Raw genomic sequence first — 15,996 nt, 5'->3', positions numbered from 1 at the left:
CCAAGATAACTCCACAGACCTGTGCCGGCCTGATTAGGTCTTATAAAAGACGATTATTAGCTGTAATTGCAAACAAGGGTTATTCCACAAAATATTAAACCTAGGGGTTGAATAATAATTGACCCACACTTTTATGTAGAAAATTTATTAAAATTTAACTGAGCAACATAACTTGTTGGTTTGTAAGATTTATGCATCTGTTAATAAATCCTGCTCTTGTTTGAAGTTTGCAGGCTCTAACTTATTTGCATCTTATCAAACCTGCTAAATCTGCAGGGGGTTGAATACTACTTGTAGGCACTGTATTTAAACTTGGCGGTCCATGGATAAACATCTCAGCACCTCTTCCCTGAAGAAGAAAGAAGAAAATCTGTATTGAAACGTACGTTGGGCTGGTTTGAAGACTTATTATCTGAGACTGACCACTTGCACCACCTTTGAGCGGTAAATCTAGTTTGCAAAATACTCAAATTAATGCTGGTTAACTATCCACCTTCCCAGGGTCTCTAATTATGGATATCATATAATATGTATTGATAATAGTTTGTTATGCTTTATCTAAACATTGATATAATTTACATTCTCTGAGTACTGGAGTTATATGGAGTTATTGGGCTTAATTCTGATCGGTCTCTGTTTTTAACTATTTTAATACAAAAAATGAATTGTCACTTTTGTATAAATAAAACATATTCATTTTTTTGCACTATAAAAGCTCCCCTTCCTCTTTTCTGTTTCTTACCTCACGCCTGTGGCCTTGATACAACCACCCACTACATAGTCAACTTAAATGTCCATCATAAATTGGACCTGATGGGACTTATTTTATCTATATATAATATTTAAAGTTCTGTATCAATATCATCCCCTCCAAAATTCAACTATTCTGAAAAACTTGGAGAGCTTGTCTCTAATTCTAGGCATGTTAGACATGTTTGGATAAATCACCAGTTCAGATTCTGACTAATCAGCTCCTGGTCTGACTTACACCAAAGCCAACCTTTGAACTGCATGTTGTCTGTATTGTGATGATTGCAGTGACCTCACCTGAGTTGCCACTTCAGTGTATAAAGTCCATTTTCAGACAAACGGCCACAGCACAGAAAGCTTTCTCTATACTTCTGAGCTTACAGACAGCATGAGGACGATTTTTAGAGCCGCGGTGCTAGGTCTGGCACTTAGTATAATAACTAGTCAAGATGATGTAACTCAGAATAATGCCACTCAAATCCCCCCTGAAGATTCCTCATCAGACTGGGGCATTGGAACAATAAGGGATGGATTTGAAGCAGTCAATGGCTATTTTGATTCCTTCTTGGAACTCCTTGGTGGAAGAAATGGAGTTTGCCAATACAAGTGCCGTTATGGTAAGTTTAATTTTTCAAATGACCAAGTCACGGTATGTTCATTTTAGTTTTTGCCTTCACCCGGTATTGAAACCCTTAGCCTAAAATGTAATCAATAATTAAGTAGATTTTAATAAACGGTTTCCTTTAGAAACTGGATTAAAATGTAGAAGTACAAAGTGGACTAACTGTATGATAAACTGTAAACACTGGGAATGAGGATCAGGGACGTAAATCTTTATTGTAAAAGAAAGTGCCCAATCAGTTCCAAAGACATAAATGTTGGTGCGTCTTCAGATATCAGTGATTTTTCTCATACATACAAAAATGACGTTTTCATCTGTGTTTCTTTTTTTCTTACTTTCATCAAAGTTTGTTCAGAGCTTCAGATTTTACTATCAGTTTCATCAACTTTTCCCTTGATGCAAAATAAAAATGATGGATGCTTTTCCATTTATCTCCAATTATCTCCAGCACAGAGATGGCATCTGTGTGTTGCACAATCTTTTTATGGTCCCATCGACTTGAATTGGGGAGTTTCATCCGTGAGTCAAAATCAGAAATGTATCTGTGGTTTTATGAGGACCACTCTGTCCACAAAGAACATGGACGTGTGATCAGTCCATAGACGGTATGAGTGCTATCCATGAAAATGTAGGTAAAACTCAGTGAGGTCTTTATGTGGTTGCCCAGCCCTTTTTCTTAGATTATGTCATGAATATTCTTGCGCTGACATCCGATATCCCCATCAGCTGGATCAGCTAGATGTAAACAGTGGAGAGATACAGGGAAAAAATAGAGTAAAAGAAAAAACGCCAACTAAAGTATCATAAAATCAGAAAACCTTTATTATCATCATTTTAAAAAGGTGAATAAAAATCACATTACAATCAAGGTCAAAAATAAGGAGGAAAAGATACTAAGGCCTAAAACACACTTCCGCAAAAAAACCGTACGTGTCTCGCGGTCCGTTTTTCGGGTCCGTGTTCCGTTTTTTAGGGGAGTTTCTCCGGTACGTATGGCATCCGTGTGATAGCGTATGCAAGCCGTGTGTGCGTGTGGAATGTCCGTATTGACATAAAATACGTACGTGTGCTGTCCATGTGCTGTCCGTTTATAAAGGCCCGCATTCTTACCCAATTAACGTTGTTAATCATTCATCATGAGATCCTTGTGTTTTTGTTTGCCATTAATTGACCTGATAGATTGGTAACAAGTGTTTCAGATTTCGTGATTAAAAACGGACACGGACGATACATGCTGAACACGGACATACTCCGTGTGCGGTCCGTGCAGGCACGGACCCATAGACTAAAGCGGGTCCGTGCCTGCGTGCTGCCGGCCAAAAACGGACATGTCATCCGTGTAGAAAAGCGCACACACGTACTTACCACACGGACACACGCTCCGTGTGATTTTACGTGTGTGTGCCATCTACCATTGAATAACATGGGTCTCCGTGTGTATGTGTCTCCGGTACGTGCAAATATGTACCGCACACGTACAAAAAAAACGGATGTGTGTTGCGGGTCTAAAGAAGGAGGAACAATCACATTCTATGGGCACAGCAATATCAGTCCAAGTCAAAATGCCTATACGTGCAAAAATGAGGCGTATATGGGGAGCTGCGCAACCTGGCATAAATAACAAGTGTTTCTATAGTTTAATAACAGATGTAAAGCAAGGAATAATATACATAAAGTATGCAGTTTACCCATGTGAGGTCCGTCATGCTACCCTTACACAAATTCGCTAATGCTTTATCAAGGGGAGGTGCCAGTGGATGTAAACAGTGTACGGGAGCAAAAACATCACAGCTCCATATAGTAGTTGTCCCAGGGTCCTGGAGCTCAGGTCCTTTTCTGTTCAGTAGGAGCCAAGCTGTAGTACCTAAGAACTGGTCCTATGGAGCTAATGAAATAAAAAGACTGAAAACAGAACCAATGATAGTTCATGGTGCCTGGTGCAGGAAACACTGATCTAATTAAAGATTAATCATTTATATTGCAGCTCTGAGCAGAATCTTTAATCTTGGCAAACACATTTTGAATTGGGCATGTGATCTATGTATTAGGGTAGTAACAGTTTGTTTAAGTTGAAATCCAACATATTCCAACAAATAGTCTTTTCTTCCCTGGACACAAGTGCTCACATACTGCAGGTAAAGGCAGCAACTTATCCCCTGCCCCCCTATTGAAATAAATACACATACTCTTTTCCTATGGATACCAACTAAATATGTAGAAAATTAAAAGGAATTCTGGACAACACTTATAGTATGAGTCTTCACTCCCCACAAAGAGACCCAGAGATTACAAGAGCCATTGACCACAGAACTTGGGAAGAGGGGTTAACAATAATAGGTTTGTTGAAAAGTCATTGGCTTATCCCCAAATGTCCACCAAAATTATAAGATGGCAGAAGGAGGTGTAGAAGGGTCATTGCCATTTGACAGATAATTTTATAATTTCACACACAGGAGGTATTAACTCTAAAGCTGACCATATACATGAGATAGCTGTTGGCTGAACAGACCATGACCATGACCATGTCTCTCTCGACTCTCCCAAGCACGAGTTGTCTGCTCAGTGCTCACATGTTTTCAATAGTCAAGGGGAAGATAGTTGTCACCAATCACCTCTGGCAGTGGCTTATCTTCCCTAAAAATAAAAGCGTTGGGCGTTGAAATTTCAACTACCTGATCCTTTTTTCCCCAAACATCATTTGTGAGTCATAGTTGGGAGCATCATCAAACATCACATGATCGTCCAAATCCACTAAAATCAGCGGGTTCAAAAAAACTTTCAAACAATTAGGGGCTTACTCCAAAAATGGGACCAATCATTCACTTCACTTGAGTCAGAGTTGTAAGCTGCCGGACCGTACAGGCTGTGTTGTAGAGGGCTCTCTGGATCAACTTCTAGTGGGCCAATCCAACTACGATGTCATTAATAGCATTGTTCCAATGAGACAAATTGTAAATCATGGTCATATTATAATAGGGGAAGATATACGATTTTTTGTGTCTGGCTATCAAACATGGAGTGTAAACAGCAGACGTATTTGAAGGGAATACTCACAGTTCAAGAAAGTTAATAAATGATTGGTATTTGCTGAGACAAAGTAAAGCTAAGTAGAGTTAAGTATGTTTACCTTCAACCTACTTAAAGGAATGTCATTAGGCAATTGCATCCTTGGTAATTCCCCAGTATAAAGTTATTAACTATGGGACAGATCTAAATGGTTTGCGTAAAGGGATGGATATGCAAAACACAACACGTGACATTTTCTGCTGGTCTATTTCATTTTATTAAAAGACTTGTGAAGAGAAGGAGAACACTTAAACCCAGTTGTGTAAGGAAAAAAAAGATTGGATTTTATTGCCTGAACAACAATCTGATGCAAGAGGCTGTAATTAGGTCATCACCAGTAGAGAGCTCCAAAGGTTGCAGACTCTGGGCTGCTGTTCAGAGTCCTGATCTCCATACACCCTTTCCTGGACTGAACAAGTTTCTTTTTATTGAGATTTATTTTCATTGTGCCTCTATGTACTATAAAATGAATTTTTGTGACTCTCAAATTTTGACACCAGGCAAAAATGAAAAACTATATTATTTTATTTATTTATTTTAAATAAGTAGTAATTTCTAAAATAATGTGTCTCCTCCAAGCCTGCTTTGTCATGAAGGTAATAGGTCTTCGGCATAAAGAAATATGCCTTTGCTGGATAGAAGAGGATTCACTAGCGGGAAATATTATTCTATACAATTATGTACCGTAGTCAGATAATCATATCAATAACTGAGTTCTGCTCTAAAGTGATTGCTCTTAAAGCAGATCTGTAACAACATTTCACAATACAAAACGTATACATTACTAATTAGTAGTGATGAGCGGACTCACAGATAACAGGGACCAGCGGGTCACTTTTTTATATATATATATATATATATATATATATATATATATATATATATATAAAATCCAGCTCCGGTCCGGAATCCGGTCCCCATATAAGTCTATGGGGATCAGAATCTGGAGATTAAAAATGTTGATAAAAGAGATAGGTTGATAGGAGCAAGCATGCTGTACTTACGGAGGCTCTGTCATGGTGGTACGCTGCTTCCAGGTCGCACATTCACTTCCAGAGCAACTAATTTACCTTCATTGAATATGCCTCTGATTGGTTGCAGTCAGATGTACCCCCACACTGAGTGGCAGCTGACTGCTTCCAATCACAGGCACAATGCTTGTCTATATCGCCGCCCAGGGTCACACTGGTGTAGGGCATCCGATGCAAGAGCATCGGGTGCGATATACTAATGACCCTCGACTCTTTGAGGCTTTGCTGCGAGCATGGTCTGAATGTCATGAGACTGTGATCCGATCCTGCAATCGGATCATAGGTGCAGATGAGAAGGAAGGATTAATCCCCATCTCCTCCATTGTCAGCCTGTACATATATCACACTGTACTTGGATGTCATCCTAGTGCAGTCCGATGTTTCTCTCGCACCCATAGACTTGTATGGATCCGAGTGATAGGACACTCGCAGACAATCGCAGCATGCTGCGATTTTTTTCCTTAGTCCAATTAGAGCTGAGGAAAAACTCGCAGATGTGAGCTTCGGCATTGTCTTTCATCGGGCCGAGTGCAACGCGAGATTTTCTCGCATTGCACTCATGTGAGTAATACGTCAGTGGGACTCTACCCCTATAGTAAAAATAAATAAATTTAAAAAAATTGGCGCAGGATCCCCCCATAATTTGATACCCAGCACAGATATAGGCCACGGCTACAGGCTGCCGACCCAGCCCTGCGCTTATCTTGGCTGTGTATCAAAATAAGAGAAACCACATGTAGCTTTTGTAAAAGTTATTTAAATGAAAAATTTTAAAAAACAACGTGCGGTCCCCACAATATTGATACCTAACCAAAATAAAGCCCGACAGCTGGGGGCTGTTATTTTCAGACTGGTGAAGGCCATGGTTATTGGCTGCCCCCCAAGCCTAGAAAATGCAACCTGCTGCCACCCAGGATTGCCGCATCCATTAGATGTGACAAGCCCAGCGCTTTACCTGGCCCTTCCCGATTACCCTGGTGCAGTGGCAATCTGGGTAATAAGGAGTTAATGGCAGACCACAGCTGCCACTAAGTTCTAGGTTAATGATGGCAGGTGTCTATGATGTGGACTTTGATGTGGATGTGGACTGCTTTTGATGTGGACTTACATGCTGAGCCCGCATCTTTTCCCACACATGACAACTGATTTAATTAGCAGATATGTGCCTCTAAAGCCTGCTTTACACGCTGCAATTTCTCGTGCGATCGCACCCGTCCTAACCGTTTGTGCGGCACGGGCAATTTCTTGCCTGTGTCGCACAAAGTCGTAACCCCCCGTCACACGAACTTACCATCCAAATGACCTCACTGTGGGCGGCGAACAACCACTTCCTGAAGGGGGAGGGACGTTCAGCATCACAGCGACATCACAGCACGGCCGGACCATAGAAGCAGAGGGGCGGAGATGAGCGGGACGTAAACATCCCGGCCACCTCCTTCCTTCCGCATTGCCGGCGGGACGCAGATAAGCTGCAGTTCATCATTCCCAGGGTGTCACACGGAGCGATGTGTGCTGCCTCAGGAACAATGAACAACCGGCGCGCAGAAGGACGTTCGATTTTTAGAAAATGAGCGACGTGTCAAAGATCAACGATAAGGTAAGTATTTTTGAACGATCACACTCGCTCGTAGCTGTCACACGCTACGATATGTCAAACAATTCCGGATGTGCGTCACTACCGACGTGACCCAGACGACATATCGTAAGGTATATCGTAGCGTGTAATGTGCCCTTAAGAGCTGCGGGTGGATCGGAAATCTCTGACAGCGGGGCTTGACACGTGCCAGCAGAAAAGTGCATAATTTACTGATCCCATCTGCAGCACTGTGAGCCAGCATTCATAAGCGGCCGTAATTTCTGCTGTGCAGAGCAGTGCCGATGCACCGCTCTATATAGCAGATGCAATGTGAATGTTTTTAAACAGTAAAAAGTAAAAAAAAAATTCTAAAAATACTAAAAATAAAAACTCAGGAAAGGGTTTTTTATCCAGCGTATCACTCCAATAGGCAGTCTTGTAGTTTAAAAATTAACTTTTATTTCAGAAAGGATAAAAAGCCATCTTACGTATGTCTGACAGACAAAAAATATTCTTTTAGATGTATATCTCAGACAACGTGTTTCGACGTACTAGATGTCTTCATCATGGTCTAAGTTAAAATGAATACCCCACCACCATTTTAAGCCTATGTGCGCACATTGCGTTCAATTCCGCAGCGTTTAAGTCACTGCCTGTGCGGCTCAGAACACAGCCGAAAAAGCTGCGTTCTGAGACGCATTCGGCAGAATGCAACGTGCGCATATTCCTGGAGAATTCATGCGTTATGGATGCTTTGTCTGCCATAGACAGAGTGGGAAAAGCATCCAGAACGCACGTTTTTCACAGTACGGTCCCACTCGGTTCTGCAGCATCCCCATAGACTTGCAGCAGAGCTGAGTGGGACTGCACTGTCAAAAAGAGTATGGCTGGCTGCGAGACAGAGCCACGCGATCAGAATGAACTTGGATGAACTTCACCCAACTTCATTGTGATCACGCGGCTCTGTGCATGTGCCGCGGCTTGATTTGCGGTCACACGTGAAGGACTCACCTGTAATCGCAAATCCCCTGAGTGACTGCAGTGAGCTGCGCGATCAGCTGTGCTTTCACTCAGGTTACTCGCGGCCACAGCTGCAGTCCTCCACCTGAGAGCGGTGGCCGCGGGTAACCTCAGTGACAGCACAGCTGATCGCGTGACTCACTTCAGTTGCTGCATGGAGCTCACAGGAGCGGCGGTGTTCTACTGCGGCTACTGTCAGCTTCCTTTGTAGCAGAGTTGGAAGCATCGTGGGACCTTGTGTGGATTACGTCGGACCTGGAGGTGTTTTTGAGGGATTAATAAATTGGTGAAAGAGGGTTTTTTTGTCTTTCATTACAAATAAAGGATTTTTTGTGTGTGTGTTTATTTTCTTTAACCTACAGGTTAATCATGGAAGGTATCTTGGGGAGACGCCTGCCATGATTAACCTAGGACTTAGTGGCAGCTATGGGCTGCTATTAACTCCTTATTACCCAGTTTGCCACTGCACCAGGGCAATTCGGGATGAGCCGGGTAGAGTCCCGGGACTGTCGCATCTAATGGATGCGGCAATTCCGGGCGGCTGCTGGCTGATATTGTTAGGCTGGGGGGCTCCCCATAATGTGAAGCTCCCCATCCTGAGCATACCAGTCTCCAGCCGTGTGGCTTCACCCTGGCTGGTATCCAAATTGGGGGGGACCGCACGAGTTTTTTTTTTTAGTTTTTATATATTTAACTGCTCGATATAAACACGCCCACCGGTGGCTGTGATTGGTTGCAGTGAGACAGCTGTCACTCAGCATGGGGGAGTGTCTGACTGCAACCAATCATAGGCATCAGTGGGCGGAGGAAGCAGGGAATACGTGATGGATTAATGAGCGGCCGGCATTTTCAAAAGAGGAGAAGCTGCCACAGTGAACGCCGTGCAGCGCCGTTCCGGTGATCGGGGATCAGTGGGTATGAGAGGGAGAGACCGACATGGACAGCGAGAGAGATAGAGACAGAGAGAGAGACCGACCGACAGACAGACCGACAGAGAGAGAGAGAGACCGAAAGACCTGTGTTTATTATATGAAAAACACATGCAGATCGCTAGTAAAAAGCAAGTGAAACGCATTCTTTCTTGAAAAATATGCGTTTAGACATTTCTCATTGACTTCAATGTTATTAAAACGCTGCCAAAATGGCAAAAACAATTAACATGTTGCTTCTTCAAACGCAGGGATTTTGACAAATTTTCCGCAACTAAAATGCAGCGTTTGTAAATGCATCATGCGCACAAGAAAGCCGTATTTTCCATAGACTTTGCCTGGAAATCAAAACGCATGCAATTTTGCATTAAAACGCTGCAGCTCAAAACGCTGCTGAAACGCATGAAAAAAAAAGTGCGCACATAGCCTAAAACATGAGGATTAGACCATGTGGTCTAGTGATGGAGTTAATTACTTGTGGGTGTATATACTTAAAATCCACAAAAGTGAAAGAAGAAAGTTTATATATATACCATGTGTGAGCGTTATTTGCTTAAAAGAATATATAGTTAGTATAGAATATAGTAACATTTCATATAAAGGAAAAAGGAATCCATATATATAGTTTCTGGGTGGAATAGTATCAATAAGAGACATGAGGAGAGTTTCAATTTTTACATAGAAATATGAGAAGTGTGAAGTTTAGAACAAGTTCAGGATATAATGGGAGGGAAATAGTTAAATTAATAGAATAATATTGGTTATTTTTGTTTTATAATCCAATGGAAAAAAACCCCAAAGCATCTGTCAAAAAATTATTATATTGTCAATTTGATGTATAATTGAAGATTAATCGTATACTTGCTTCCAGTGTACTCAGGATTATCACCAGGAAAAAAATAAAAATAATAATGGGGCATTAAATGGTGTATCAAATTGTGGTTTCTTTTTCCTTTTTGAAAAATAAAAACCTACACAAAAGTTCAAATCACACCCCTTCTGCTACAATAATAATAAAAAATGCTCATATTTGGAATTACTGAGTTTGGAAATGGCCAATTTATTAAAATATAAAATAAATGAATCCAATCGGTAAACAGCGTGCCCAAAAAAAAAAAACAGAATTAAGTTTTTTTGGCTGCTGCAATATTGCAGTAAAATACCATAAGAGGCGATCAAAAATTATATCTACCCAAGAATGTTATCAGTAAAAAAATCAGCTCAGGGCGTTAAAATAAGCAATCAATTAGCCCCAGATTGCAAAAGATAAAAATTTTGCGGTTCTTGGAAAATGGTGCCAAAAGCTGATTTTTATTTATATTTTTTACAATTTTACAAACTTCTGAATTTTTTTTCACCACTTAAATTTAAAAAAAAGACTATACATAATTAGTATTTACTTACTGGTATTGACCTGGAGAATCATACTGTCAGGTAAGTTTTACCAAAAAATGAACATGGTAAATAAAAAAAACAAAAAACAATTGTGGAATTATACTTCTTTTTCAATTTCACCGCACTTGGAGTTTTTCCCGTTTTCCAGTACAATATATGGTAAAATTATGGTGTCATTCAAAAGCACAACTCGTCCCGCAAAAAACAAGCCCTCATATGGTAATATTGAAGGAAAAAAAAAAGTTATAGCTCTTGGTAGAAAGGGAGAAAATAACAAACGCTCAAAAAAGGACAATAGCGGTGGCGTGAAGGGATTAAAACTGGTGGATGTACTAGTACCATATATTACATTGACATACCTCCAAATGAGTTATCTAAGTTGAAGCCTACAAAAAAAAGGAAGGAGACATTTGGCCCCATAGTGCCCTATAGTAGATATAAAATTGGAACAAATGAAATAATCATCCAACAATATCTGTATTGAGTTCTGTAAAATAGATTGCAATGTTCGGATCCAGTTACTTGAGGCTCTGCTCTTTGGGAGGTGTTTATAAGTCTCCTAAATGTCTGTACCGGCAAAGACAGACTAGGAACTTTTTCTAAGGTTTCCCTCTAACAGGCACAATTTTTGTCTGGGATTCCTCCATAGTAAAATGGTGGGGAGTTACAAAGGCATAATAAAATAACTGAAAGCCATGGATAATGAAATATAAAATTGACAAAGACATATGACAGATCTAACAATGAACAATATGTCTTTCTTCTGCCATAAAGGTCATTCTTTTTCATCTATCATCAAACATATCTTTTCCTGTTCGAACATATAGACCTTTACCTATGATTACATCTTTGAAAATATCTCTGAACCGCTACGGATGTGAAAGGACAGGTGATTCTGTAGAACAAGAGCAGCAATCTTGTTAAAGGGGTGGTTCACCCATATTTTTTATTGTCTAGATCGATATTATATTGAGAAACAATGTTTCTCTCAAATACCTTGTGTTGTCAATAGTGCCTGTGAGAGGCGCTATTGCAGACTGCTGCTCCCCGTCCAGTGACGTACCCGTCCAATGCTGCCTCGTCACATCCGTGCAGCCGGCTGCATTCTGAGCCCATCTGCTCCCTGCTCCTCCTCCCTCCTCCCTCACAGCACGTCTCTTGCTTGCAGCATTCTGCGAGGAGGGAGGAGGGCGGAGGGTGGAGGGAGGAGGGAGGGGGGAGCAGGAGACGCGCCGTGCTAGGAGGGAGGAGGAGAAGGGAGCAAATGGGCTGTGACAGCAGTGAAACACCGCTCACAGCTCAGAGTCTGGAAGACTGTAGCCAGCTGCACGGATGTGACGTGGCAGCATTGGACGGGTACGTCACTGGACGGGGAACAGCAGTCTGCAATAGCGCCTCTCACAGGCACTATTGACAACACAAGGTATTTGAGAGAAACATTGTTTCTCAATATAATATCGATCTAGACAATAAAAAATATGGGTGAACCACCCCTTTTTAACAGACCATTTGTTAAATGTTGTTGGAAAATAGGAGACAAACATATTGCACTATAAATAATACTATAGTAAATGTCTAATCTTAATGCAATGCTCCTTTGGAATCTCTTCAAGGTAAAGCCCCACTTCCTCGACCGGACTACAAGGCTCCAGAACCAAATGGCTGCAGCTCCTACTTCCTTGGTCTCAAGGTACCAGAGAGTGTATGTACCACTAACATCTAATGTATTCTTGGCACAACTAATAATTCTATATTCACATTTATTTCTTCGCTTTGCAGTACAGCTGGGCATTTCTTCAGAGTCTTTCCTGGGGTTGTGCACTTTCACCCCTCCCAGATTCTGCCAATCACAGCTCAGCAGCTGATCTAGGAGTCTATCACTCTCAGACACTGCAAAGATGTGATTGGCAGCGTCTGGGAGGGAATGGTGAAAACAGACTCTTCTTTAGAAGACTCTAAAGGAAAGCCCAGTTGCACTACAAGCAGAGATTTCACATAGTGCGCTCCAGAAGAAACAAATGTGGAGCAAGTCAGCGCAAAACAAAGAGAAAAGAGTGGTAAAATCAGGGGGGCTCATAGATTTTTATAAGGTGTTTAACTCAATTTTTTGAGCAAGTGACAGATCCTTTTTAAAAGGGCATTCCTACATTGATGGCATATCCATAAATGTCTATGGTTAGACTACTGTCACATGGTGTTTGGTTCTAAACTCACCGAGTGTCATGGCAGCACCTGACACTCCACACTATGCCTCCTTTGATGCTTCTGAGCTACATAGACAGGCTTGGGCATTGACCAGCTGTGTTCTCATTAGGGATCAGGCTTGCAGGAGTTCATCTCTGCTAGCCTGCTGGTTTCCTCTTGGATCACATGTTGTGGGAGACCTATCACAGTCACTCCCTGCATTTTTAAGATGGTGGAGCCTGTCTTCCCATGAAAACTATAGCGTTTGCTAAACCAGTCCATGTGCTGTTGTAGCCCAGTCCTGCTGATGGCTGTATTATATTACTTTGTACGTGGAGTTGTTGTGGAAGTTGTTGTGGAGTTATCCCATTGTCTTGTTGTTTTCTCACTGCTCTTATTTTTCTCCTAAGCTCTTTTTGTCTTATACTTTTGTGTGTGTGCTGTGAGATAGAAATTTGGTTTCCCTTATTTGTCTATTTCTCTTGGCTTTTTCACTCCTGCCTTGGCCCTCCTCAGGGGTTGGTGGGAGAGGGTATAACATCAGGGCTGGTCAGGAGCAGGGCAAGGAAGGTGGCCCAGATATCCCCACAATCAGAGGTAACTCTGGGATTAGGGAAAGCTAGGGTCCGCTAGCCTGAGGGTCAGTGTAGGAGCCTTTGTCCCCTGCTCCCCACCTACACCGTATCAAATACCCCTCTAACACACAAAATTAAATTAAATATAATTAAGAGATCTGTCAGGGGAAAAAAAAGGTAGGCATAAATTATTCTGTAATTAGTCTTATTTTTTTTATAATATTTACTTTACTTTTTTAATGTTGTTAAATGCAACTCTTTTGAGGTGCCAATATATTAGGCAAAACTTGTTAGGATCTGATAACTAATGTCTGTTGGGAGGGTCTTGTGATTCTCTGCATATAGCAGATTTCAGGAAAAAGCAGGGTTCAATATTCTCAGTCCCTCGGTTTTATGCTAGGGGGTTTTACTAGCAGAAGCCTGTTTTCTCTTCCTCTTTCCATTGAAGTAGTAAAATGGTGGAGCTGGGAAGATAGTGGTTGACCAAATGAATTTATATACTTGTGCTCTGGGACCATTTTTTTTGTAATTCTAATACAGTTGAAATCAGAATTACCCACCCCTACTGCAAATTAGGTTTATTTACATGTTTTCTCCTGTTTGCAATAAACCAGTGAAACAAGTATAATTTATATAACTCAATACAAGCAATATAACAAGTAGTTTTGCGACGTTCAACATAAAATGCCACTGTTAAGGGCCCGTTACATGCTACGATATATCTAACAATATGTCGTCGGGGTCACGTCGTTAGTGACGCACATCCGGCATCGTTTGACATATCGTAGCGTGTGACAGCTACGAGCGACTGTGAACGAGCAAAAATACTCACCTTATCGTTGCTCGTTGACACGTCGCTCATTTTAAAAAAAATCTAACGTCCTTCTGCGCGCCGGTTGTTCATTGGTTCCGAGGCAGCACACATCGCTCCGTGTGACACCCCGGGAACGATGAACTGCAGCTTACCTGCATCCCGCCGGCAATGCGGAAGGAAGGAGCTGGGCGGGATGTTACGCTCATCTCCGCCCCTCCGCTTCTATTGGCCGGCCGCTGTGTGACGTCGCTGTGCCGCCGCAAGTCCCTCCCCCTTCAGGAGGAGGATGTTCGCCGCCCACAGCGAGGTCGTTTGGGAGGTAAGTTCGTGTGATGGGGGGTTACCGACTTTGTGCGACACGGGCAACAAATTGCCCATAACGCACAAACAATGGGGGCGGGTGCGATCGCACATGCGAATGCAGGATAAATCGACTCGTGTAACGGGCCCTTTACTGACTGCTACAGTCTCAGAATTAATCAACCCCTTCACGACAAGCATTTTCAGTACTTGGTGTAACAGCCTTTCTGTGTTATGACCTCCTGCAAATATGATGCACAGCCAGACACCAACTTCTGGCAGCATTCCTAAAGAATCTTAGCCCATTTTGTATGTGCAATAGCTTCCTACTGGAGTTGTGAAGAGAGTTGTCTAAAAGCATAAAAGAAGAAATTATTGTGTGGCACAAACAGGAAAAAAGACACAAACAAGAAAGCAAAGGTTTTGAACGTTCCAAAGGATTATGTTGGAAGCACAGTTCACAAGTATAAATGGGCGAACCTGCAAATGTTCAGGTTCGCTGGGTCTTTGAGAGATATAAAAAAAAAAAAAAAAGGATCAGGCTTTACCCAAACTTGAGCACAGATCCTGAACCCCATATAAGTCTATGGGGGCCCGAACTTTAATGCTATAAAATGGTGTTTGTAAGGGCTATGAGGCTGCAGAAAGCAAGCAAAATGGGGATTAAAGCTGGACAATTAGACTTCCGGAGGGAGTTTCTGTACAGCTGTCACACATTAAACCTTATGAATATTCACTGTGTCCCCCGCTCTCCCCCTGGTGACAGCGTCTGTGATTGGCTAAAGTCAGACTGCGTCCCCATCCTTTGTGTCCACTTCTGTAATTGGTTGTCCTCACACTAGCTGTCAGGGTCTCTGAAGTAAAGTATAACAAATAAATAAATGGAAAAAATGACGTTTGGTCCACTGTATTTTGATACCCAGTGCAGATAAAGCAGACGGCCCCCAGTTTTTTTTATTTCAATAAATAATTAAAAAAAGGCATGGGTCCCCCCCCAATTCTGAATACCGAGCCAAGATAAAGCAGACAGCTGGGGGCTGGTATTCTCAAGGCTGTGAAGGCCCATGGTTATTGGGCACTCCTCATCCTAAAAATAGCAACCTGAAGCCACTACAGAATTGGCACAATAATTATATGCGCCAATCCTGGCACTTACCCAGCTTATCCTGACTGCCTTGGAGTGGTGGCAATCGGGATAATATAAGGGTTTAATGACAGCTGTGATTTGTCAAAAAATCACAGCTGCCACATAGCCCTGGATTAGTATTCGGTGGGGTCATGAGACCTCCCATTACTAATCGTGTAAGTAAAAAGAAATAAACACAGTTTGCTCAGTAAGGAACATTCCTTCAAACCTTCACTCTGCTGACTGACTGATTAATTCACCTCTCTCCTTGTTACTCCTCCACTCTAGATAGCTCTTCAGTAGCTCCAAATTTCCCAACGGACACATTTTAAACTACTAACACTGACCTATAAAGATATTCATAATCCACCTCCTCCATTCACCTTGAAACTAATCTCCCGATACCTCCCCACATGTAATCTTGGTTCTCAGAAAACTTTCTTCTCTCCTCCATTCTCATATGTTCCTCGCCCACTTGCCTCTAAGAATTCTCCGAAGCATTCCTAGTCCTCTGGAGTTCCAAATACATGTAATAGTTTCCAACATTTGTAACCTTTGGAAAGAACTTGAAAACTCATCTTTTCAAGTAAGCTTCCAGCTTACAATGT

The 15,996-nt window shown here is 41.8% G+C and overlaps 1 protein-coding gene across 2 annotated transcripts in view; it reads left to right on the top strand.

Annotated features, from left to right (window-relative positions):
• Positions 1 to 1,077: 1,077 nt before the first annotated feature.
• Positions 1,078 to 15,996, top strand: part of PLA2G12B (phospholipase A2 group XIIB) — a 30,871-nt gene continuing 15,952 nt past the window's right edge. The window contains exons 1-2 of one of the 2 annotated variants that reach the window (XM_075347242.1): positions 1,078 to 1,367; positions 12,003 to 12,079. In XM_075347242.1, the coding sequence (XP_075203357.1) occupies positions 1,139 to 1,367; positions 12,003 to 12,079 (306 nt within the window). In that variant the 5' untranslated portion in view covers positions 1,078 to 1,138. Of the gene's footprint in view, positions 1,368 to 12,002; positions 12,092 to 15,996 lie in introns of both variants that reach the window. The other variant, XM_075347240.1, reaches the window with a different exon arrangement.

Source organism: Anomaloglossus baeobatrachus, chromosome 5 (genome assembly GCF_048569485.1).
Source record: "Anomaloglossus baeobatrachus isolate aAnoBae1 chromosome 5, aAnoBae1.hap1, whole genome shotgun sequence".
In the NCBI taxonomy this organism is placed as follows: Eukaryota; Metazoa; Chordata; class Amphibia; order Anura; family Aromobatidae; genus Anomaloglossus; species Anomaloglossus baeobatrachus.
Note: the sequence above shows the minus strand (reverse complement) of the source record. Positions and strands in the feature narration are given on the sequence as shown.